The sequence below is a fragment of the Chrysemys picta genome, chromosome 6, assembly GCF_011386835.1.
Source record: "Chrysemys picta bellii isolate R12L10 chromosome 6, ASM1138683v2, whole genome shotgun sequence".
Classification (NCBI taxonomy): domain Eukaryota; kingdom Metazoa; phylum Chordata; order Testudines; family Emydidae; genus Chrysemys; species Chrysemys picta.
This window is the reverse complement of record NC_088796.1, coordinates 29,783,510-29,808,009: the sequence shown is the minus strand read 5'-3', so window position 1 is coordinate 29,808,009 and position 24,500 is coordinate 29,783,510. Positions and strand designations below refer to the sequence as shown.

Genomic DNA, 24,500 nt, shown 5'->3' with positions numbered 1-24,500 from the left:
GGTAAAAACCTCACTTCTTCGGATGCAACTTCCTGCATCTGAAGAAGTGAGTTTTTTACCCACAAAAGCTTATGCCCAAATAAATCTGTTAGTCTTTAAGGTGCCACCAGACTCCTTGTTGTTTTTTTATAAGATTTAGGGCATTTAGGTGCCTAATGACCCTAATGTTAAACTCACAGAAATTATGCTTGGCACCTGTCTCTTCCCCCACCCACTGCTATTCCTCTCACCTTTGGGAGTCCCTGGTCCATCCCTTCGCTAAGGAAGCCTGTGCCCCATCCATCTCCATGAGAACCTCCATCCATCCCCCTGCCTGCCACCTCCTGACCCTGTCCACCTTTAAGTCTTTCCCCTTTTCCCCCATAGCAGCCTCTCTCCACCCCGGGCCCTGCTCTGGCACCCTAGAGCTTCCATAGCTCCCCTAACCCCCCAGGGGCGCGCCTCTCCCCTTAAAATAACATGAGGCTCTGGTTACCCTCTGCCTGGGCCGAGACTCACTCCCGTTGCTAGGTAACATCCTCCTCTGTGCGCCAGGGACCCGCGCGGCCACACTACCCTCACCCGCAGTCGGCAGCACGCCTCCCATTGGTCAGCTGGGCCCTGCGCGGAGTTCCCACTGGGCGGCCTCTCCCTGAGCCGCGCTCCCATTGGCGAACAGCAATCTGCCCAGGCCGCGTCACGTTCTCACACCATGCGCCAGCACCGCCCGCCTCCCCGTCCACTGACTGGTTGGGAGTGGTGACAAAAGGGGACCCAGCGACGGAGGGACTCTGATTGGGCGGACGAGCTGTCGCTCACGTTTCAAGCGGCCGCTTGGACGGCGGGGCTGGTTTAAAGGCGCCGCTCCTGCTCCCGTGCCCCATCCAGTGGCTGAGGGAGAGAGAACGAAGCGGCTAGCGGGACCGGCGCATCACGCAGGTGAGAGCTGGGCAGAGGCGCATCCTCGGCCACCCCAGCCGCTCGCGGGGGGCGATACTGAGATCTCCGCCTCCGCTCGGGGCTGGGACCCGCGCAGGGGCTTGCTGGGGAGCTGCGACATCCGTGCGGCGGGGCTGGCGGCTGCCTGGCGTTCAGTGAGACCAGCCCCCCGGCGGGCTGGGCAGGGGCCGAGGGGAGCGAGCGGCCCCGGAGCTGCGGGGGTGGGCTGGGTGCAGGCGCCTGGGTCACATCTCCTTGGCTGCGCGGAGTGCGCAAGGCTGGCCGGGGCGCCCAGCTGCATCGCACTGGGGTGGGCGCTGCCCTGCGTTTGGCTGCGGGGTCTGTGGCTGGATTAAACGGGGACTCTCCGTGTCTGGCATGCCAAGGAGCCGGTAGCCCAGAATCGGGAGGTGCTCACCCCGCGGTGCCTGCCCAGCCCAGGTACCCAGATACTTGGACTTGTCAGTAAAAGGCATCCTTCGTAGATTTAGTCTGTGCCTCACTAGCGGAACAAGGCAGCTATAGAGAGATACTATGAAAATAAGGGCTATATGCCAACGAGGCTTTAGTGGTTGTTTTTGTGTATTCTAGTACTATACAAAATGTGCCAGGCTTGTATAGGACAGCAGTCACTGCCCTAGTATCCGCAATGGCTACCACTTTAAGGTATAGGACAGTCTTTTACTGCATGGTGTTTGTGCAACCAGAATCTCTGCAGAATGCTTTTCAGCTAATAAAACTCTAGAGACTGCCATACGCTATCTTTGATCCACCTGGGTGTGAATGTCACTGATGTGACTGGGAATTTTGCCTGCACATGTATGGGGCTTTTGGAGGCAGAAAATTGAAGGGATTTTGTATGTCTTAAAGAAGAAAAAGAAATAAATCAAAGGAGTCGGAGGCACTGTCCTACTGAAATTCAGTCACACATTAAAACATGCAGCTTAACTATTTTTTCCCCTGAATGTCTTTTCTACACAAACTCTAAAAATGTATCTGGCTTCAGTGATTCAGGAACTGAACTGACCAGGTAACCAAAAGCAGGAATGAGTGAAAGGCATGACTTTAGTGGATAATGTCACTGCCTCTTCCTATCCTATTAGCCTTGTGTGTGCATTCAATACATTTGTTACTGCTCCACTTCATTGTGGTCAGAACCTCAGATCCCAAAACCAATTTTTTTTCCATCTCCTTACTTCAGCCCTCATTACCATTGATCATATAGTAGGCTTACTACTAAGTCTCTCTCCCTTGCTTTTCTTCTAACTCTGGCAAGTGCCCAGTGCTTTGCAGGATCAAACCCAATCACAGAATTGAGCCTGTGCGTTACTATGCAAGCGGCTTTTTAATAACCGAAATCCTGTATTTGCTACATTAGCAATCTAAAACCTGATATGGGAAGAGAGAATATTTCTCTGAGAAATTCTTATTTCCTAATTACTTTCTGAGCTTCTTGAAAAGATGTGAAATTGTACATGCACTGCATTTCTTTTTATAAATGCATATTGCTGCCTAAAACCTTAGCTATAACCAGAAGAGTGCCGCACCTCATGAACACTTCATGGTTTAGCAGCAGCCTTCTTAAAATCTTTGGATATCTTCAGATAACCTTTCTCATATGTTTGGTAGAAATATCAACTGGTGGTCTGTTCAGTACTTAGTACATGCTGTATTCAATGCACACTGATTAAACATATTTTAAAATAAGTGGAGAAAGGAACTACATTAAGTTAAAGGGCATATTAACTGATTATCAAATTCATCATAGCAGTATTTCTTCAGAAATTAAAATAATAGTTTTTATTCAGTGTTTTATTTATGAAACATTTCAGGAATAAAAGGAAAAAAGTGAATGACCAATTGTGTTGCCTGCAAGAACCAAAGATATGAATTCTTATTCTGTTTTGTAGCTTTCAGCAGACTCTGTCCTGTGAAAGAAAGAAATTTAAAAAAAAATCTGAAAAGTCTAGAGAATGATCTCAAGCAAACTAGCAGCGCTCGCTCTAATTTAAAAAACAAAACTGTGTGTGCCACCATATGATGTCTCTCCCATTATGGAAAAACTGAGCTAGTAGCATTTTGCAACCAACGCAAGGACTGCTGTAATTTGCACATTATGCCTCCGAGAGACTCTTTAAAAAAGGCTTTCCAGTAGCGTGAGGGAACATAACTAATTATCATCAATGCCACAAATTCCTTTTGATACTGATGGCATTAATCTTTCTAAAAACTCATTTGGCTGCCTGTTTTAGAATTGTTCTAAGGGTTATTACATGCATCAGTTTTGGTGTCAGTTATGTCATCTTGTCTTCCTGGCCTATTAATACAAAAGTTAGAGTTAATTTAATATTGCTGTCACTGTGAATAAAGCTGGTTTGAAAGATGCTGAACATTCACTCATGAAGGCTGAAGTCTTTCTACCATAGAATAGGAACATTACAAGCAGCACTATAATCTTCCCAACCCTACCCATACTTTCCTGTTAATGGGCCTCATTCCATTCCTGAAGGGAATGCTTGTAGTAGGAGTTAGAGCAGGGACGGGCAAACTACGGTCCTCCAGACGTTTTAATCCGGCCCTCGAGCTCCCACCGGGGAGCAGAGTCTGGGGCTTGCCCCACTCTGGCGCTCCAGCCGGGGAGTGGGATAGAGAACTTGCCCCACTCCGTGCAGCCCCCAGAAGCAGTGGCATGTCCCCCCTCTGGCTCCTACGTGTAGGGGTAGCCAGGGGGCTCCGCACGTTGCCCCCACCCCAAGAGCCGCTCCCATAGTTCCCCGGGAACTGTGACCAATGGGAGCTGCGGGGCAGCGCCTGTGGACAGGGCAGCACGCAGAGCCGCCTGGCCGCGCCTCTGCATAGGAGCCGGAGGGGGGACATGCCGCTGCTTCTGTGGCTGCTTGAGGTAAGCGCTGCCCAGAGCCTGCACCCCTGATGCCCTGCGCCCCAACCCCCTGGCCCAGCCCTGATCCCCCTCCTACCCTCCAAACCGCTTGGTCCCAGCTCGGAGCACCCTCCGGCACCCCAAACCCCTCAGCCCCACCCCAGAGCCCTCCCCTCCAGCCCTGCACCCAAACTCTCTGCCCCAGCCTGGAGCTTCCTTCTGCACCCTGAACTCATTTCTGGCCCCACTCCACAGCTCCAGCTGGAGCCCTCACCCCCTCCTGCACCTCAACCCCCAATTTTGTGAGGATTCATGACCCACCATACAATTTCCATACCCAGATGTGGCCCTTGGGCCAAAAGTTTGCCCACCCCTGAGTTAGAGGGTAGCTCAGTTTCCATAACTCCTACTTTGGCCTTTCTCAAGGGTTGATTGACTGGGTCATGGGCCAGGAAGCTATGCTACAAGTGCAGGTTACACTAGACATGATTTTTCATTGGTACAGATTTCCACTGGTCTCCATCTATCTTATAAATGATTTTATTTTTCAATTGTGCCCATCCAGAGAAAAACACAGGCCACTTGCCAACCACCCTGGTTAGTCTGCCTTATGATCTTTGCTGATATTATCAATAAGGGTACCAGTTGTGATGTGGAGATCGGTGCAACAGAAACTGGAAATTGGCAAAACTGTCCGTTCCTTCCACTGCAGACCTGTCAGATGGCAAAGACTTTTTGGTCACTATCAGTGTATGTGGGATTTGAACATAAGTGAAAGCTGGATTTATGACCTTTCAATCCTCTGAGATGTGCAGGCTTCTTGGAATTGTTATAGTGACGACTCTGGTATCAAAATATTCTTGTCTTTGACATGAAACAGCATTTTAGCTGAAGGTAGAAAAACTTAAACTACAACAATAGGAGTAATTTGAGCTCCATCTTTTGTATAATGTTTTGTCTTTTAAATGCTCTTTATCCATGACCATACAACTTCAAGGCATGGACTCACTTCAGATGGAAGGACTGCAATACTGTTAATAGTCATTGCATTGCTTCTGATTCTGACAGTTTTGCAACTGAAATTTATTTTACCACTGACATTTCCTATTAAGGGAGTCTTGTTCCTACTCAGTGTTACAACTGAGGAAATGGCATTTTGTTATGTGGTAGGTTTCAATCAAACCAATGTTTATCCATCCTCAGTTGTCCCCATTGGGCTAGGACCAGTTTGCTTGTAAACTCTGTCTATTCCGAATCTCTTCTGATAGAGGTCCTAATTAACCGTTAATTATTTATTTCAATCTGGGGTTTGTCAGATTAGATATACTACAAAGACAGTGATTTTTATTAGTGTATGCAACCTGCTTTTGCTTTGCATTCTTATACCATAAACATGCCAATTAATATTTCAGACTAGAGGACAATCTTTCACTGAGATGAAGCCAGTGTCCTATTTCACTTTGCTGGGACACCGAAATATAAATCTGAGCTTACTGCAGTACTAGCAAGCACTTCAAGGATAAGCTAAAGGAACAATATCTGAACTACTGACAGACTCATTTTAAACCTGTTGAATAAAACTTGAGTAATTTAGACTGATTAGAAACTTAAATAAAAGTAATAAGTACATTATTTTAGTGCTCCCAAAATGCACGCCAAGCAAACTTAGCAGGTGGAAAACACCACTATTAAACAGTTGGTACTAGTTAGTATCACTTTAAAATAACTTTGCCCTGATGCACTTTCTTTTCCAGGTATCCTTATGCAGTTGCTTCTAATCATAAAACCAACCAGTTGTTAAGTAACAATCCTCTGGCTTCATGTTTACACAGTGATAAATGCATCTGAGTATTTATATCTCTTTTAGGTAGCAACTAAATGGGCAAATTGAACGAGTATAACTTCTCTAAATCCCTCTGTGGCCACTCCTGTTTTGGTTTGAGTAGTTTTCTTTTGTTCGGTTTTGTGTTGTCATTTAACTCAACCTGCTCCCAGTCTTTGTATAACAAAGCCACTCTAAACTAAAACCCTAATGCTGCAAACACATACTTCCAGTAGAACTATTGACTTAAAGGGGACTATTCAAATTAAGTAGTTAAATTCAGAACCTGTATAAATGGTTGCAGGATCATGGCCAAAGGCCATATCTACACTACAAAATTGTGTTGACTTAACTTATGTTGGCATACAGCCACAAAAATTTATTAAATTGCTTGTGTGTGTGTGCACGCTTAGCTCTTTGTGTCCACAGTGCATGCCCTCACCAGGAGTGCTTGTATCAATTGTATTGTCAGTGTGGGGCATTGTAGGATGGCTCCTGGAGGCCAGTAACAGTTGACATAAGCAATGTAGTGTCTACACTGACATTGTGTAGACCTAATTACCTTGACTGTGATTCTGGGATGCTCAGAGAGGTGCTGTTTCTAAAGCAGTGTAGAGAGGCACTTCCTTGGGCAGGAGCCAAATTTAAGTGAAGATGCTTCCACATCTAGGTTAACGTGACGCAGCTTATGTCAATCTAACCATCTAATGTAAATTAGGCCTAAATGGGGCACTATAGGTTTAAATTAACAAATTGGATTCTATCCATGCAACTTTCTCATAAAGACAAGTCTGTGCCTTCCCTTTATTGTAACACCTACCTGTACTGTGTGATTAAATTCACTTCAGCTAAACAAAAAATCTTGTTGTAACCTGTAATACCTCAGCCTTTCCCCTCCCTGTTTATTCCTACTTGCCCTCTCTGTCTAATGGAGAGTGTCAGCACCTCACAGCAGGAACTACACCTTTTTTATTTAGGTGGTCAGCGACCTAGCCCAATGTTTCTCAACGTCTGGGCTATGGACCAACGCCAATCAGAGATCTCCCTGATACAGTTTAGGAAAGCAGCAAGCCAGTCCCTGGTATCAAAAAGCCTGAGAAACATAGACCTAGCCTACCTCTAACTTGTACTGTGCCTAATTACCTTGTCACATCCTAGCCTGTTCAGGTCAGGCTACTATTTCCTTCTTGGAATGAAGGCAGGGGAGGAAGAAAACATGTGCTGATCCTTGCCCCTACTACACAGTGGTGGCTCATCTACACCCCATGTTTCTGTAGGATCCAGGTGTAGCCTGCACTTCACAGCATAGCACTAAATCCTGGACATACATAAAAACAGCCGTACTGGGGCCAATGCCAGGTGCTCCAGAGGGAATGAACAAAACAGGTAATCATCAAGTGAGCCATCCCCTGTCACCCATTCCCACCTTCTGGCAAACAGAGGCTAAGGACACCATCCCTGCCCATCCTGGCTAATAGCCATGGATGAACCTATCCTCCATGAACTTACCTAGTTCTATTTTGATCCCTGTTGTAGTCTTGGCCTTCACAACAGCCTCGGGCAAGGAGGTCCATAGGTTGATTGTGTGTTGTGTGGAAAAAATACTTCCTTTTTGTTTAAACCTGCTGCCTATTAATTTAATTTGGTGGCCCCTAGTTTTTGTTATGAGGAGTAAAATAACACTTCCTTATTTACTTTCTCCACACCAGTCATGATTTTGTAGACCTCTATCATATCCCTGTTAGTCATCTTTTTCCAAGCTGAAAAGTCCCCATTTTATTAATCTCTCCTCAGATGGCAGCCATTCTCTACCCCTAATCATTTTCATTGCCTCTCTCTGAACCGCTTCCAATTCCAATACATCTTTTTTGAGATGGAGGGGCCGCATTTGCACACAGTACTCAACATGTGAGTGTACCACAGGCGCTATTGTCTGTTGTTCCTATGGATGACTTTTTATTGGAAACTGCAGGCTGCATCCATAGCCTCTATTTCCATGAAAATAAAAAAGCTTCCTCCACTGCGGGCCCTACTGCTAGGGAAAGCTTCAGCCTCAGGTATCTGGGGATCCCCTCCCACCTCACAACACGGATCAGGTGTAGTGACCCACAGGCTGCAGCAGAAATACCAGATGTGGTTGGGCAATAGCTACTCAAGCCGCACCCACCCCTGGGGCGGCAGCTACTATTGTCTCTCTCCATTCCCATGACCTCGAACAAAGGGAAGGCTGCCGGGCAGGGCCGGGGCTTGTCTCTTCTCGCCCACGCGGCCCTGTCTTTGCCCGCTCCCAGCCCAGCTCTGCAGCACGGCCCCTCGCCCCCCAAAAGGAGCAGGCGCTGTACTCTCCTCCACGCGCGGGTTGGGCTGGGCAGAGTCTGCACTGCAGCACTAACCGGCGCTACGTCACAGCACTACCAGGGGTGGAGTAGCCAGCTGGGGGCTGCCGCGTGGGTTGCTGCAGTAGCGCGCGTGCGCATTTGGGTGACCCTCAAGGTGACAGCCGAGTGCGCGCTTGCGCACTCGGGTCTGCCCGCCTGGCCCGTTCCGCGGGACGGCTATGGGATTCCGTAACGTGTAAGCGAGGGGGGCCGCTGCGAGGGGGGGCTCGGTAGGCGACGGGAGCCGCCCCCGGGGGTGGCTGAGGAGCCGCTCCCTGACCTAGGCGGGGGCTGCTCCCGGCCCGAGAGCCCGGTGCGCGGGAGCCCCCGGGCCCTGCTGGGGGGCGTCTGAGACCGCACCCCCCCTCCGGCTGCTCTGGGCCTCGCGCTCGCAGGGAGGGCTGCGGTCATGGGCCGGGGCCTGCCCCGTGCTGCGCCGCGCGGAGCCGAGCGCCGGCTGATACCGCGCAGCGCTGCGGCTTGTTGTCCCGGCTGGGCTTGGCCGCATGGCTCCAGGGCAGGAGCGGGCCGTGACGCTGGGGGTGCGGAGCCGGTGTCGGGAGGCGGTGGGGAGGCTGGGTGTTGTGCAGCTGTTGTTCTTTTCTGCCCTGTGCAGATGGCAGTGCCTGTGGGGAGGGGCGGGGTGTTGCCTCCATTAGGGGGCATCCAGTAACCCTGAGTCAGGAGGACCCCGAGGCTGGATACTGACTAGACTGTCTGAGTGCCTAGTGGACAGAGCGCTGTGCTTAGACTCAGGAACTCAGAGTGCTGAATGACCTTGGGCAAGAAAGTCCACCACTCTGCCTCAGTTTCTCTGTAAAATAGGGATAATGACACTGATTCCTCTTGTAAAGCGCTGTGAGAACTAGTGATGGAAAGTGCTAGGTATGAATTATTTATTAGTAGTGGGGCTTTTGTAGAGGAGGCAGGGTATGGGTGGTGGTTTGTTTTTTGGTTGAAGTATTTTGTCTTTCTGACATCCTGCCAGCAAACCTCAGCTTTGACTTAATTTAGCTTAGGCAGCATCACAACTGTCACTCAGTGCAGAAGTGGGGCCTGCAAGGATTTAAAAAATTAATACTTACTACTGCAGGCTTGTATTAAACTCCCAAGGTTACAGCTTTTCTCTGACCTTGGCTTGGTAAACGCCACCACCCAAATGCAACAAACCCCCCTTTGAATCCAGGAAGGAGCACTTGGGAATTCCTCCCTATGGGGTGCCCTCAAGACCCCACCCCCAAAAGCTGAAAAAGGAAACAAAGGAAATTAGCTGTGGCTACCAGCTAATCAAACAACACGCACAAACCTCTAAGGACACCAAAAATCCAATCCTGTTCTTAAAAAAAGGTAAATTTTATTAAAAACAAAAAAGAAAATATATCTGGAACTTAAGCTTTTGCTAGATTTTAAAAGAGCAATTCCAAAAATCAAGCACCCAAAATAGTTTTCTTGGGGGTCAGCTTAAAGGTTACAAGGAAACAGAAGCATCTGGGTTAACACAGTGGAGTCCACAAGCCAATAAGAAATAAAAGAAATAACCCTAATCACATCTAGCTAAACATTCTGATCTACTTACACATTGGAATTCAGATAAGTACTTCTAGGCACAATCTGATAACTAAAAATCATACCTGGCTGAGTTGCTTATAGCATGGTTGCCCTGTCCCTTCAGCCCAGAGAGACAGACAAAGGGAAAGTTTTTTTCCCAATTTTAAAAAGTTCAACCTTCCCATTGGCTCTTTTGGTCAGGTGTAAACTTTTTTTTTTTCTTTATCTGGGGGACTTTTTAACCCTTTACAGGTAAAGCAAGTAAAGAACAGCTACCAAAAGGGATTTTACAGTTAGCTGGCTGGCTGGGTGTCCATTAAAGGGAGCTATCCCCCCACTTTATTTATTACAGGCAGTGTGTAGGCAGGTGGCTGTGATCCAGAGACCTTCATGGAATTGGTTGCTTTGGTCATCTTCCTGATATGAAGGGGTCCCATGTTTATTTTTTTAGACACTGAGAGCTGATCGGTCTCATCCCACAATGCACATCTTGATCCAAGTGCCTGTAAGGGGTAATGACAGGTCTCCAGGAGGGATGTGCAATTCAAAAGACCAAGATCTCAAATTAAATTCTATTTTATGAATTTATCAGGGAAACACTTTCCACAATAAAAGTGGCATCAATACTGCAAAGATCCCCTGATTTGCATTCTTCAGGAAGTGACTAACTGAAAGGGTTTCTGCTCCTGAGTAGACAGATTAGAATACCAGCATAGTTAAATTCTGTGTCACATTTACTTAACCTAGATTTCACTTCAAAAATTTCTACATGTAGTAGTTGCCCTATGGGTAGATCTCTGAGCCTAGATCTCTATGGCAGATCTCTACTTGGTACACACCTTCTGTTGGTAGACTTGTCCTCACCTGAATCATCCAGTTGACTTCAGTGGGCTTACTAATATGCATAAGTGTTTGCATCCTCAGGACTAAATTTGTATTTTTAATAATTACAAAAATTCTTAGTGGTGTCAAACCAGAAATTCAACTGACAATTATGAAATCAAAGAAACAAGTACAAAGCATCCACTAATAAAATGGGAAGAAAATAAATAACTAGCAATACATAAATAGAAACTTTAATTTTCCCCCTTAAATTTAAAATTAATTACATTTAAAAAAAAAAAGAGAATATCTATCGGGGAGTTAAGCATGTTTGTGAAGTGCACCTCTAAGGAAGATGAGTACTCCATATTGGTATGAGAGGGTAGGTCATGTCATAGCAAACAGCATTAGATAGAATATGTATGAAATAGTTTTTCAAGGAGTTTGTAGGAAATTAGAAGTCTACTGCACAATTACTTATTAAAGTGAATGTGTCTAAATAAGCTTTGGTGGTGGTTTTTTTTTTTTCTCCTCTTCCAAGCTCTACAACAATGCCTGGGTCTCTTCCTGTGAATGCTGAAGCCTGCTGGCCAAAAGATGTGGGAATTGTTGCCCTGGAGATCTATTTTCCTTCTCAGTATGTTGACCAGACAGAATTGGAAACATTTGATGGTGTGGATGCTGGGAAGTACACCATTGGCTTGGGTCAATCGAAGATGGGATTCTGCTCAGATAGAGAGGATATCAACTCACTCTGCTTGACTGTGGTACAGAAGCTTATGGAGAGGAACAGTCTCTCCTATGATTGCATTGGGAGATTAGAAGTTGGAACAGAGACAATCATTGACAAGTCAAAATCTGTAAAGACTGTCCTGATGCAGCTCTTTGAGGATTCTGGTAATACAGACGTAGAAGGGATTGACACAACAAATGCATGCTATGGAGGCACTGCTGCTATCTTTAATGCTGTTAACTGGGTTGAGTCCAGTTCTTGGGATGGTAAGTTTGTTGTCTTTGTTCGAAAGCTACATCTTAAGTCTTTGTCCAGTAGTCTTCCTAGTAACCACCTTAAATACACAGCACATAACTTTATGCTTGGATAGTAAGCCTTTTAAAAATACTTTATAAGATATAAGATTTCGTTTTCTATAGTTAAAAAATGCTAAGTAAAACAGACACTGGACTTGAGAGGTTTCCTGGGAAATACGCTAGACAGAAAATGTATACTTCCAAGATGACTTGCACGTCTAGGTTACACCTTGTGTAAATGTGAAATTAGAATGTATTGTATATGCTTTACAAAGTGATTCTGAGACACCTGCTTATCATTGATCTTTTCTTGGAAATCTGGAATGCTCCAAAGAATGAAAATAAAAGGCGGAAATAAATTTGGAGAAGTGTCAGCTGATGAGAGCTCGCACAATCCTGCAACCATATCTTCCTGTAAACTGGAAAACTAAGCATTGCAAGCTAAAAATAAAGTTTCCCCGGGACTTCTTTCCATAGTTATTTCTTATCTTTTCCAGGTCGTTATGCACTTGTTGTTGCTGGAGACATAGCTGTGTATGCCACTGGAAATGCCAGGCCAACCGGTGGAGCTGGTGCTGTTGCTATGTTAATTGGTCCAAATGCTCCTTTAATTTTTGAGCGAGGTTAGTCTCATGTGGAAAGATTTTAAAACTGATACCATATATGGGGCCTGCAGAACACTCTGAACTCCAGGATGTCCTGTACTGTAGTTACTGTCATTCCAGGCCTCCGGGGAGCCAGATTAACTTTTCTGGTGTTAGAACTTGCACCTTCTATCTTGGTCTAAACTGACCTGTTGCTGCCCCTAGTGGGATTCACCTGTGGGTGGAGTAGGAGGTACTGCCTGCCTTCACCAATGTGAAATAGGCACTAGACAAGACCGTGCAGTCCTTGTATCAGCGCAGTTTTCTCACGGGGGGGCTGTCAAATGATGAAAATCGACTTGTTACAGGCAGGATAGGCTAGATTCATGAAGGAACTTAAGCGTAGTGACACTGAGCGTCAGCACACCCAATTTCTAGGAGCCTAGAAAATTACTGGGATTAACAAAACCTGGGTTAGGCACCTCTGGAGAAATGGTCTGAAGTAAATAGGATGAAATTCAATAAGGACAAATGCAAAGTATTCCACTTGGGAAGGAACAATCAGTTGCACAGATACAAAATGGGAAATGACTGCCTAGGAAGGAGTACTGCGGAAAGAGATCTGGGAGTCATAATGGACCACAACTAAATATGAGTCAACAGTCTAACACTGTTGCAAAAAAAGCAAACATCATTCTGGGATGTATTAGCATGAATGTAAGCAAATTCTACTCCGTGCTGATTAGGCCTCAACTGGAATAGTGTGTCCAGTTCTGGGCAACACATTTCAGGAAACGTGGACAAATTGAAAGTCCAGAGAAGAGCAACAAAAATGATTAAAGGTCTAGAAAACATGACCTATGAGGGAAGGGTGAAAAAATTAGGTTTGTTTAGTCTGGAAAAGAGAAGACAGTGGGGACATAACAGTTTTCAAGTACATAAAAGGTTGTTACAAGGAGGAGGGAGAAGAATAGTTCTTAACTTCTGAGGATAGGACAAGAAGCAATGGGCTTAAATTGAAGCAGGGGAGGTTTAGGTTGGACATTAGGAAAAACTTCCTAACTGTCAGGGTGGTTAAGCATTGGAATAAACTGCCCAGGGTGGTTGTGGAATCTCCATCATTAGAGATTTTTAAGAGGAGGTTAGACAAACACCTGTCTAGATAATACTAGAGTGGTGGTCTAGATAATACTTAGTCCTGCCATGAGTGCAGGGGACTGGACTAGATGACCTTTCAAGGTCCCTTCCAGTCCTATGATTCTTAGCCCAGCGGTCTGGGTACACACCTGGAGTGTGGAGACCCCTTTCCCCTGAGTGGGAAAAGAGATTTGAACAGGCATCTGCCACCTGTCAGACGAGTGCCCTAACCTCCTGTATTTTGGGATATTCTGATGTGGGCGTCTCTCCTGTTGAAATTGTTCCAGTTTGGATAAATAATAAGAGTAATTGGGCCAGAGAGAGCAGCTAAATATAAGAATGACTCTGTAGCCTGGTGATTAGAGTGCTCACCTAGGAGGTGACAGACCCAGCATCCGGTCCCTCTACAGCAATTATCCTAATTATTTATCCTCAGTGGAATACCTTCAGTAGGAGAGACTAAGGGAGTTGTACGTTAGAATAGCCCAGTAGTTAGGGAACTCACCCGAGAGGGGCCAGATCCATGTTCAAATCCCTTTTCTCCCCTTCTGGTGGAGGTGGGACTTTGAACTGAGGTCCCTCACAACCCCAGTGAGTACCCTAACCATTGGGCCAAAAGTAATGAGGGAGGTCATCCCCTATTCCCAATGCCTGATTGGTGTATGCCTGCTTATATGGGCCTGATGTGGTAGGTGAGGTCTGAGGACACCTGCTGAGTTGGACCCCACAGGGGAGTTAGGTGGAGAAATGCCTATTTTCCCCTAGTTCATGAATCGCATTGGGGCTTAGGTGTCAAAAGGTCTAGAGTGGGGCTGCAGTTCACATGCTCGAACAGAAACATAGGCACCTAGGGAACTTTTACTGCACAAATTCAGGTGCTAAGTGAGTTTAGACATCTAGAAGGTTCAGCAGCAGCTGAGGTGAAAGTTGTGAATCACTGGGGCCTGATTCTGGGACTAAGGCACCTAAATCCTTTTTGTGAATCTAGCCTGGTGTTTTGCCAGCACTTCCATTCTCACCTTGGTAGTGAGTGATCGGGAGCTGTATGTCAAACCACCATGGATGTGAGAATTCACTACTAAGCTGTCTGGCCAGCACCAGATCTTATCTGTATGCCACTAAGCTGGGGTGACATGTATTCAGGTTGACTTATAAAGTGATTCTCTTAAGCAATCTTTCTTTCTTTCTTTAAATAGGACTGCGTGGGACCCATATGCAGCATGCCTATGACTTTTATAAGCCAGATATGGTGTCTGAATATCCTGTAGTTGATGGTAAACTATCTATTCAGTGCTACCTCAGTGCATTAGATCGCTGCTATTTTGTCTACCGCAACAAAATCCGTGCTCAGTGGCAAAAAGGTATGTATTACTGTAAAATGTTTACAGGCATCGGTGGCAATCTAAAATTCTATTTGCCAGAGCACATAATGAGACTGCAGTATCTGTACAACCGCATATATCTGTATATCCAGCCTAAAGAAATTTTAAATAAATATTAAATAAACCTCAGGGAAGCAACATTGTCACTAGGACTTTGGCTAGTTTATACCTCCAGTGTAACTTGCCCAGTGGGATGTAAGTGTGTATTTGCTTTTTTTAATGATCCCTTAATCCTGTGACACTGAGATTTATATTCAATTGTTCAACAATTATACAGAATAAATATAAGCATTTTGTTTCGTATTTATTTTTTTTAAAAGGGGGGGGGGCTAATGTGAGCAATTGTACACACATTGTTACAACTTACTGTGCCTTCTTTTGCCTTTGCCAGAAGGAAGTGACAGAGACTTTACCTTGAATGACTTTGGCTTCATGATCTTCCATTCTCCATACTGTAAACTTGTACAGAAATCTGTGGCTCGACTGTTGTTGAATGACTTTCTTAGTGACCAGAACTCTAAAACAGAAAATGGTATCTATAGTGGCTTGGAAGCTTTCAGGTGAGAACTGCTACTATCACTTAATTAGCCTGAGGAAGAAGGGAATCTAAAATGTGCTACACATCCTATATGCTTCTCCCTTTCAGCTGTTTTAGTGAGTAGCAGCAGTTTCTAAACCTCATTATTTTTTAAATAGGGATGTAAAACTGGAGGATACCTATTTTGATAGAGATGTGGAGAAGGCCTTTATGAAAGCTAGTGCTGAACTCTTTAATCAGAAAACCAAAGCTTCTTTACTTGTATCCAATCAAAATGGAAACATGTACACCCCTTCAGTCTATGGCTGCCTTGCTTCTCTTCTAGCACAGTAAGTATAAAGCCAGAAAAGTAAGAAATTGGTACTTGATATGTTAACTCTTAAAAAGCTCTAGAAACATAACTTATTCCCAACAGGCTTACTGTAACCAAAACAAACTATCCCCCAAAAATCTTTTCCCTGGGATGAAGTTCAGGTAGCAATCTTTTTTTAAAAACCCAAACATAAGTTTCGCAAAGTGCTCTAGATACATTAATCATGCAAATGAAGTGGGAAAGCAGGCTGTACACATTCCAGGGAAGGGGTTTTCCTGATTCTTGTCTTGTGCAAGACAGCATACTAACAGTTGATGGTGAATAAACATAGTTGCATCAAGTATCTATGCCTTGGATTAGCAAAACAACATTTTAGATAATCCTTGTAAACTAACAACCCCCCACCTAGTTGCAGTCTTAACCTGAACAAGCACACACGGTTGCTGGATTAGGGATCAGAAGCCTTTCTTATCCTGCCACAGGTTATGCAGGGTTGATTAGATGATTACTAGAGGCTAGTTGCAGCTCAAATGGTTCTGCATGCACACTTAATAAAGAAAACCAGCCTACACAATAACTAATTTGTATGTACTCTTGTCTCACATACTTCATCCGTCCATCTTTCGTGAATTGCATCCAGAAATAGCTGCTTTCCTACTATCCAAACTAATTAGCCACTGACTAAACTTCTCATTTACTAGCACACACTGCTCCCAGCCTCCAAACAAGTTAAGAGGAGAGAAATCAAGACATCTTCTCTTCCCCCACCAAAACAAGCATACCAAAAGAGCAACTTTCTTTGTTTCTTTGCAGACCGTTCCAGCTAGCATCAGCTGTGGTGCAGCCACTGAGACTGACCGCACCAAAGGGAACTCTAGCAAGCCCACTCTTTAGCATTGACTTTCTCTCGGCCTGGGCTTTTTAGTTTTCTTCGAGGTGGTGATACCCTTTAGGCATGGAAAAAGCAAATAACCTGAGGATTGTAATGTTCTGGACGTTATTTAACCTCATTCCATTTAAATTAGTTTGATGGTAGCTGCACTGCAGAGTCCTAAATCTTGTTTCAAAGATCATTCTCTAGTGCTGTAGATGTATGTGGCACTTCTCAGTTAGAAAGTGAGAAGACCCCTTCCCTGAGACGCATACAGTCTAATACAGGCAATGCAATGTGTAGATGCCTCATCATGAGAAGTGAAAAAACAAGGAGTGGGGAGCACTCTTTGTGTTACTTGTTTTATGTATAGGAACTATGGCTTGTAGTCTGAGATGTCAGCTGCACCGTTCCAATAAACTTTGGTCTTAGCAGGCTTCTCCCTGGAAGCTAAATATCACACTTGGTTATTTAAAATTGGCACTTAAGTGTAGTTCTCTTAATTCTTCTTGACTGTTGTTTGATGTACAGGTACTCCCCACAGCAGCTAGCAGGACAAAGAATTGGTGTGTTCTCCTATGGCTCTGGTTTTGCTGCTACACTCTACTCCATTAGAGTTACACAGGATGCCACACCTGGTAAGTTAATTTGACTATAGCATTTCTCATTTGGACAGCTCACCTGAAAAGTTGGCTACACTAAAACATTGGTATAAGCAGAAATGCAACAGACTGGCTAATAGTGATAGAAGTATTTCTGTACCATGGGGAAAAGACTAAAATACAAGATGCGGTCTCACCATGTTCTAACTCTCAGAAGGCTAGCTTTATAAGGGAGGAATAGCTCAGTGGTTTGAGCATTGGCCTGCTAAATCCAGGGCTGTGAGTTCAATCCTTGAGGGGGCCATTTAGGGATCTGGGGCAAAAATCTGTCTGGGGATTGGTCCTGCTTTGAGCAGGGGGTTGGACTAGATGACCTCCTGAGGTCCCTTCTAACCCTGTTATTCTATGATAATGACTAAAGCTATAATAATGTAATCTTGTTTCCCAGAGATCATGAAAATTGCATATTAAAATACAACAATAGTCTTCCAGTTTGTACGAAAGTCCTTTTGAAATACTAGTGCATTGACATTTACTTATGATGTTAGCATTGACTTAGTGGAGGTCTTGTGTGTTCCAGGTTCTTCTCTGGATAAAATAACTGCTAGCCTATCTGATCTGAAAACAAGACTTGACTCAAGAAAGTGTATTGCACCAGATGTCTTTGCTGAAAACATGAAGATTAGACAGGAAACGCATCACTTGGGTAAAAGCATTTTCATATAAAGTAAATTACAATATGCTTAACAAAGTAAATTCCTGATATTGTTATCAAATCCGTGAATTCAGTTAAGGATCGAAGTCCAGGGCTTTCTAGTTTTACATAATTTCGATCAAGCATTGCAGCAGTTAAGTATTCATGGCACAATTTGAGCTAAAGTGAAGGCCGTACTTTGGTATTAGTACACATGCTCTTCTGCTATTGCAATTTGGAAAGAGGCAGTGAATATTACAATAAACATTAACCATCAAGTTTCAGAGGGGTAGCCATGTTAGTCTGTTTCAGCAAAAACAAGGAGTCTTGTGCCACATTAAAGACTAATAAATTTGTTAGAGCTTAGCTTTCATGGGCTATGACCCACTTCTTCAGATGTATGAGAGAAAATTACAGTAGGCAGGCATAAATATATAGCACAAGAAAAGTTGCCTTACCATCTTTAAGATGCCACAAGACTCCTCATTCTTAACCATCAACAATCAGTTAATAATATTTTACTGGTTTCCTCATAGCCAACTACATTCCACAGTGTTCAGTGGATGATCTCTTTGAGGGAACGTGGTACCTAGTGCGAGTGGATGAAAAACACAGAAGAACTTATGCTCGACGTCCAGTGCTGGGTGATGGGCTTTTGGAAGCAGGAGCTGAGGTTGTCCATCCAAGCATAGTTCATGAGGTGAAATTTCTGTATTTTTGTTAATAATTGATGTAAATAGCAAAACTATTTTTATATAGTGGTGCTATGCAAATCCCCTGTAAAAGGAAGACAAGGGGCTGATAACTTATTTCCATCTAATTTGTTAAAATAGGAGCCAAAAAATCAAAGATAGACATCTAAAAAAATCCCACCTGCAGAATGTAAGTTTTGGTGCAAGAGAGACTGAGTCAGTTTGTATATAAACCAAGACTGCAGAAACATCCAATCAAACGTGAATACCTAAAACCAAACTTTCTAACTAGTGTAGCGTGAATTTTGTCTGGGAGATGATGCTGGGAGTCTAGGAAGAAGCAATGAAATCTAAGAGCAGGAACTGGAAACTTCTGTGTTTTTTTTTTTTTTTTTTAACTTTTTTTTTCCTCCTCAGCTTATCCCGAGTCCTGCTAAGAAAGTGCCAAGAATCCCTGCAACCACAGAATCTGAAGCTGTTGCTGTCTCTGTTTCCAATGGAGAGCATTAATATACCTCTGTGAGGTGTGAAATTAATCAAAATGGGCGTGGTGGAAAAGGGATTAAATATCTAAATTTCACTGTACAGAAATATTCTAATTGGAGCATGGAAAACTGTTTAAACTCCTTGAGAGGCTTTGTTTAATGTGGTTTCATAACACTAAAGCATGAATGTATTGGAAAAGAAAAAGGCAAAGGTTCGGAGGGCTTTCATAACTCTGGATGTTGGTGTGGTTTTAAAAAAAGGTTCAGGAATTACAAGATCTTGGTAACTGGACACAGAAAAACAGGAATTTTGCTTGACTTCCCAATTTTTTTAGTGAAACCGAAAATAGGTTTAAATGTGCATGCACAAACTCCCACCCTGGGAGTAAAATTTTCTAAATGGAGGAGGGAGGAACAAACGGGTTCCTTCCTCTCCCCAAAAACTGACCAAAAGCCGTTCTCTCGCTCTTTTTCAGAAGTCACTTTGCTTTTTAATGTTGGGGTCCTCGGTGCCTTGACAATAAACTGTCAGTTTTCTAAATACAATATACCCATTACTTCCCCTGCTAAAAAAATTAAGATAGGAATAGGTATTAAGTGATCAAAAATCTGTGACCACCTTATAGATTTGGTCTCCATCTAACTCCCAGTGTCCATATCACATCACTTTTATCCACATCCTTAAAGCCCACCGCTATACTGTTTTGGCAACATTAGCAGAGGCCAAGGACTGAATGAAGTTGGAGTCTTTTGTTGTCCTTCCACTGAGCAGTTCTTGGCAGGGCAGTGGGAAGAAAGCGATATTTGTCAAATAAAGGGTTTAATTCCCTAATTCTTTCAATCTGGCTTTTAAAAAGCATTTAGGTTTAATTTTTTTTTTTTTTGGTCAGAATGATCACAGAGCAGACTTCTAGTCCTCAATTTCCAAATACTATGGGGAGTTTATTCAAACTGACAAACCACAAAGGGAAAAGTGACAGTTCATTCTTGACTCCTAGCTCTTGCTTCTACTATATTTTTCTTAATGGCAATTTTTAACTCTGAACTCATGTTTGGCTTCATATTTCACTTGTACTTCTTGTACTTCTATAACAAGACTGTTGCAGGAAAACACAAAAACCTTTTTCCATCCTTCCAGTCTGAAAGCTGTTCATCATGCAAGGAGTAAATGTCCGAAACTAGTGGGGAGACCATTCTGAGCTATGAAGAGCCTTGCTAGCTTGTAAAATATATTTAAATTGTTCTAATGTACAGGACTGAGTCTCTTGTTTAATTTTATTTCACTGTCCACTTCAAAACTTCATTGTCTAATATAAACTTGCAGAAATGACATTGTGCGAAATGCAGGTTTTTGTGTAATGTAGTGTTTGTATAATACACCGTATGTCACTCACTAGGATTTGATAACTTTTTTTGTTGGACTTGTACAGTCAACTTTCTAAAATTTCATTTAATATGAACTGATGTGGACTAATGGTCTAAGTGCTTTTATGGAAAGTGATGGAGAAATGATGCATGAAGATACTTTTGCAAGTGTTTGGGTTTTTAGTTTCATAAGAGCAACTCTACTTGCTTCCAGAAGACAAATTTATCACAGAATAAAGTCCATTGCTGGCAATGGACAGGCCAAGAACTACTGGCACAAAGAAATTTACTTGCCATCCTCACTAACACTGAAGCAGCTGCTTTTGTAAATAAAGTTTTAGAGATATTTGAAACCGGTGTTGGTGTAGTGCTGAACTGCTCTGGAATACATCTCTTAAATGGATTAGGAAGAATCTAATGACCCAGCAAATACTGGAGAGTTTACAGGTTACTGATCAGGGAACCCAACCTATGGAGGTGTTCTAGTATAAATGCTTCCCTTTTCTGTTCTGTAGTGGACTGTTAAGAGGAAAATTAATCAGACTGTCTAGTTGGCACTCTAACCCAAAAATATTTAGAATCATGTGTTAGGACTGTATTTTTCAATATTCTGTACTGCTTGTTCTTTAAACCCAAACCATTTCTAACGCATCTGTAGTCTGCAACGGTTCTATTCCCATCCCCTTTCCTTCAATATTTTGAAAAAGACTTGATAGCTTAATTTTTCTTGACTGCCTTCTTGGTCTGAACTCATCTCTGACTACGATGCAGTCAATTTCCTGTTACTTTTTAAAAAATCCAAGCTCCTCTTTACTACATAAAAGCAAATGAAGGAATATTGAACCACCCCTCTTCATTTTTAATGTATAAAAAGAGCTATTTAAAAACCTACCAGGTCAGTGTAAACATGGAAAAGCTGCATCTGAACTTGAGTTCTGGTTGTCTGTTAGTAATACAAACTGAAGCTGTGCAACTTCAGTTTTTACGGAGCCTAACAGACTTACCTCTAGCTGTCAAAGTAGCTATTTTAACTGTGCCAGCTCATAGTGATATAACTATTAGGAAAACTTTCTTACAGTTTGTATTTAAGTTGATGTAGGGGGAGCAGAGCCCAAACTTCTGATGTAAGCAGAAGTAGGGGTAACTTTGTCTCCTATCTTAAACACAAGGATTGCATAGGGCATCTGTCTCTTAAAAGGGTACATAGCAATGTGAATAAAGCAAGGAGACCACTACTACAAAATACTAGGCTATCAGAAAACCCCCCCAAACAAACAAACAACCCACCCTATCCCACTCTCGTGTATGGGTTGTGGTATTTGGTGATTGATTTTGATACTAGTGACCATTAGAAGTAAAACAAAAACAAACTGTTTTGGCTGTCGGTGCTAATCTTTACTGCTGAAGTAACATGAGCCAGAAGCACTGCATTGTGGTATGTTTCCTTAATGCCCTATGCAAGGACATTTGTGTTGAATCTATAAGTGAAGCTAAAGCCAGATAAACTTGGAGTCTGGTCCTGTTAGCAATAGCCCATGGCCTTCATTTGGAGCAGGACTGGGTATGCCGTAGTTCTGCATTCTTGATGCCTCATCTCCTTACTCGTAGCCTTATAAGTATGTCATGGAGTAGCAGAAATCACGGATTCTGTGACTTTTTCTCCAACCTTCATGACACTGGGGCCCTGTAGCAGCCCAGCCACTGCTGCCAGCAGTGGGACTCTCTCCCTCAGCAGTCCAGCTGCAGGAGAGAACCCCCCTCAGTTCCCAGCCACCCGCCCAAGCTCCCAGCCACTGGACAGGGGAGAGGGGCTGCAGCTTCCTGCCACTGCATGCAGCGGGGCAGGGTGGTGGACCCTCCTGCCTCCCCATTTTGTCAGGGATGTTTTTAGTAAAAGTCAAGGACAGGTCACGGCTTCCGTGAATTTTTGTTCATTGCCCGTGACCTGCCCATGACGTTTACTAAAAATATCCATGACAAAATCGTAGCCTTACTTATTAATTCACTCAAGGATCAAACCATACTAAGTCCAGTAGATGGCAGCATAGCTGACTGTACCCAGGAGTCACAGCATTTCTCACAGTGGTACTAAAACAAAGGTGAAAAATGTTTGATTTGAGTTAGTGGAGCATCATGTTAGGGTTTGACTTTAAATATAGGATAACTTGTGATACATTACAGCAATTTTCAGGATTTTTCAAAAGCTGATCCTGGACTAATGATGAGAAAGGGAAAAAAAGGTTAGAGCCTCTTTATCAGTCAAGGTGTAATAGCTAAAAATGAAGCGCTAACATTTAATACCGAATAGTCTTGTCTTAAGTAATAGTTTATAGATTCCTTGTAAATAAATATTCACAGCTGTTCAGGAATCAGTCTCTTTAAATTGCCAATTTGCAATGGACAAAATCTGGTTATCATTTAGATTCCTGTACTGTTGTGACTTAACATCAGGCTAATAATGTAATATTTCTGCAAGTGGCCCCATATTATAAATAGCTGTCCTAAAAGATCAGCCCACGTATATTGAGTAATTCTACTCAATTATTAAAAGACAACATCCATTAAATAACTTGTATTTGTTAATTAGTATATCTTCCATTTTACATGTGAGATCTGTGGGCCAAAGTGCAAACACAAACAAGTCTGTTTGAGCATATCAGTCCTCTGGATGAACTAATACATTTTGAGATTTAAGGCAGTTTTGGTTTATTTAAAAATTACAAAAATGTAACATCAAAGCTTACTGTGAAATGAATAAAACCCCTTGTTAAAGTTACTGAATGTAAAGTCTGCTATATGCAATTCATAAAATTGAACACAACTTAGATGTATGTCTGATACCACGGTATGAACTGTGACCTTTCTTTAAATCCTGCTCTTTGGATTCTGGTTGCGTGACTATAGGAACAGTCTCCAGGGCTCTTTTCTTTTGTACTCTGTGCAAAACAATTCGGTAGATACCAGTTATTGAGCTTCGAGAATCTCTCCCACGGTTATTTTGAATGTGTTCTTCTGTGATTCCCAAATCTTCCAAGGTATTTTTCACTTCAATTTCCTCCTCTTTGAGGGTACTAGTCTCTGCTAAATACTTTGGATCCAGTTTAAATGGATCCAACGCTTTTGGATACTGTATCCCTTGCATCCATTCGTTCTTAATAATACATTCAACAGAGTATCGTGCAGTTGGGACTGGCTGAAGAACTCCTCTGATCAGTTTCTGGCAAGTGTCTGAAAGGTATGGAGGCAGGCTATATGTCCCATCAAGAATGCACTTCTTCAGTTTGGCCACTGTGTCCGCACGAAATGGCATTGTACCAGTTGTCATAAAATATAAAAGGATGCCTAGTGCCCATATGTCCACATAAACACCAACATAGTTTTCATCTCGGAAGAGCTCAGGGGCAGCATAAGGAGGAGACCCACAGAAAGTATTTAAAGTTTCCTCTTTTTTACTTATTGTGCTGAATCCAAAGTCTCCCACCTTCACACAGGTGTTACTGGTATAGAATACATTTTCTGCTTTCAGGTCCCGGTGAATGATATTGTTATCATGCTATAGAGCAAAAGGAAAGCAAACTAAGTATTAGTATATATGCGAAGGCTTTTCCAGCTCATTTTTTTTCCTGTCTTTGCTATACAGAAGTTGCCATTTAAAAAGTCAACATTTGCCAAGTTACCAGACAGTGGGTCTGAGGTCCTCCACTGTTTTCCTATAGTTGGAATAGGAAAGTCTAGATGTAAAGTATGGAAATGCACAGTTAAGGTGCCCAAACAAACTTAATTTTGCCCTGTGCTAACACCAAAGGGGTGGGGGAGAAAAAGATGTAAGGTGTCTTTAGTGTAATCTGACACCATAACAACACATGCATTAATCATAGTTGTATGTTTAAAAGTGCCTGAACAACCTACCTGCATTTCCTAACCCTAATATTTAGATTTCTTTTAAGGAGTTTATAACACTGTTTTTGCAATAATTACAACATCTTTCATGTTTTTTACCTTATGTTACTGATAAGTACTTTTAACCATACCTCCATCTTACTACTGTGTTTGTGTGGGGCTAGAATTTAATGCCACAAGGCATGCGATAGTGCATAAAGGCCTATCCTGTATCCAAACAGAACATCCTTTGATCTCTTTTTGAATGTTTCTGTGGATAATACCGCAGCAGCCTCTAGTCTTTAGTCTTTATAAAAAGCAGACCAAACTCCCATTGACTTCTATTGAAGTTTAGGCCAGGGTTGAATTCGATCCATAAAGAGCTAAGTGGGACTATGATCACTTTTTAGACCTTAACTTACTCTAAGACTATGGCAATGCTAACAGGTGCCATTATGCTATTCCCTCTCATCTGCTGTGTTCTCTCTCCCCATTATTAGCACTTCCATTACCTACAAAAACAGAAACCTACTCTAACATGCTGATTCTTGGTTCCAATA

The 24,500-nt window shown here is 43.1% G+C and overlaps 2 protein-coding genes across 4 annotated transcripts in view; one reads left to right on the top strand and one right to left on the bottom strand.

The window, feature by feature from the left end:
* The first annotated feature begins 719 nt into the window (after positions 1–719).
* On the top strand, positions 720–22,837 carry HMGCS1 (3-hydroxy-3-methylglutaryl-CoA synthase 1). Of its 3 annotated transcripts, XM_065598890.1 has the most exons (11): positions 8,099–8,195; positions 9,186–9,346; positions 10,911–11,368; positions 11,896–12,021; positions 14,316–14,480; positions 14,893–15,061; positions 15,198–15,368; positions 16,755–16,861; positions 17,406–17,531; positions 18,056–18,219; positions 18,629–22,837. In XM_065598890.1, the coding sequence occupies exons 3-11, from the start codon at positions 10,921–10,923 to the stop codon at positions 18,719–18,721; spliced, it is 1,569 nt and encodes a 522-aa protein (XP_065454962.1). In that variant the 5' UTR covers positions 8,099–8,195; positions 9,186–9,346; positions 10,911–10,920; the 3' UTR covers positions 18,722–22,837. The 3 variants fall into 3 exon arrangements, with proteins under 3 accessions (XP_005282257.2, XP_005282256.2, XP_065454962.1); XM_005282200.4 differs by lacking the exons at positions 8,099–8,195; positions 9,186–9,346 and adding an exon at positions 720–918; XM_005282199.4 differs by lacking the exon at positions 9,186–9,346 and having other exon boundaries at positions 8,047–8,195.
* NIM1K (NIM1 serine/threonine protein kinase) overlaps positions 19,562–24,500 on the bottom strand; it is a 79,112-nt gene continuing 74,173 nt past the window's right edge. The window contains exon 5 of the mRNA XM_005282202.3: positions 19,562–23,614. Coding sequence (XP_005282259.2) covers positions 22,865–23,614 — 750 coding nt within the window. The 3' untranslated portion in view covers positions 19,562–22,864. The remainder of the gene's footprint in view (positions 23,615–24,500) is intronic.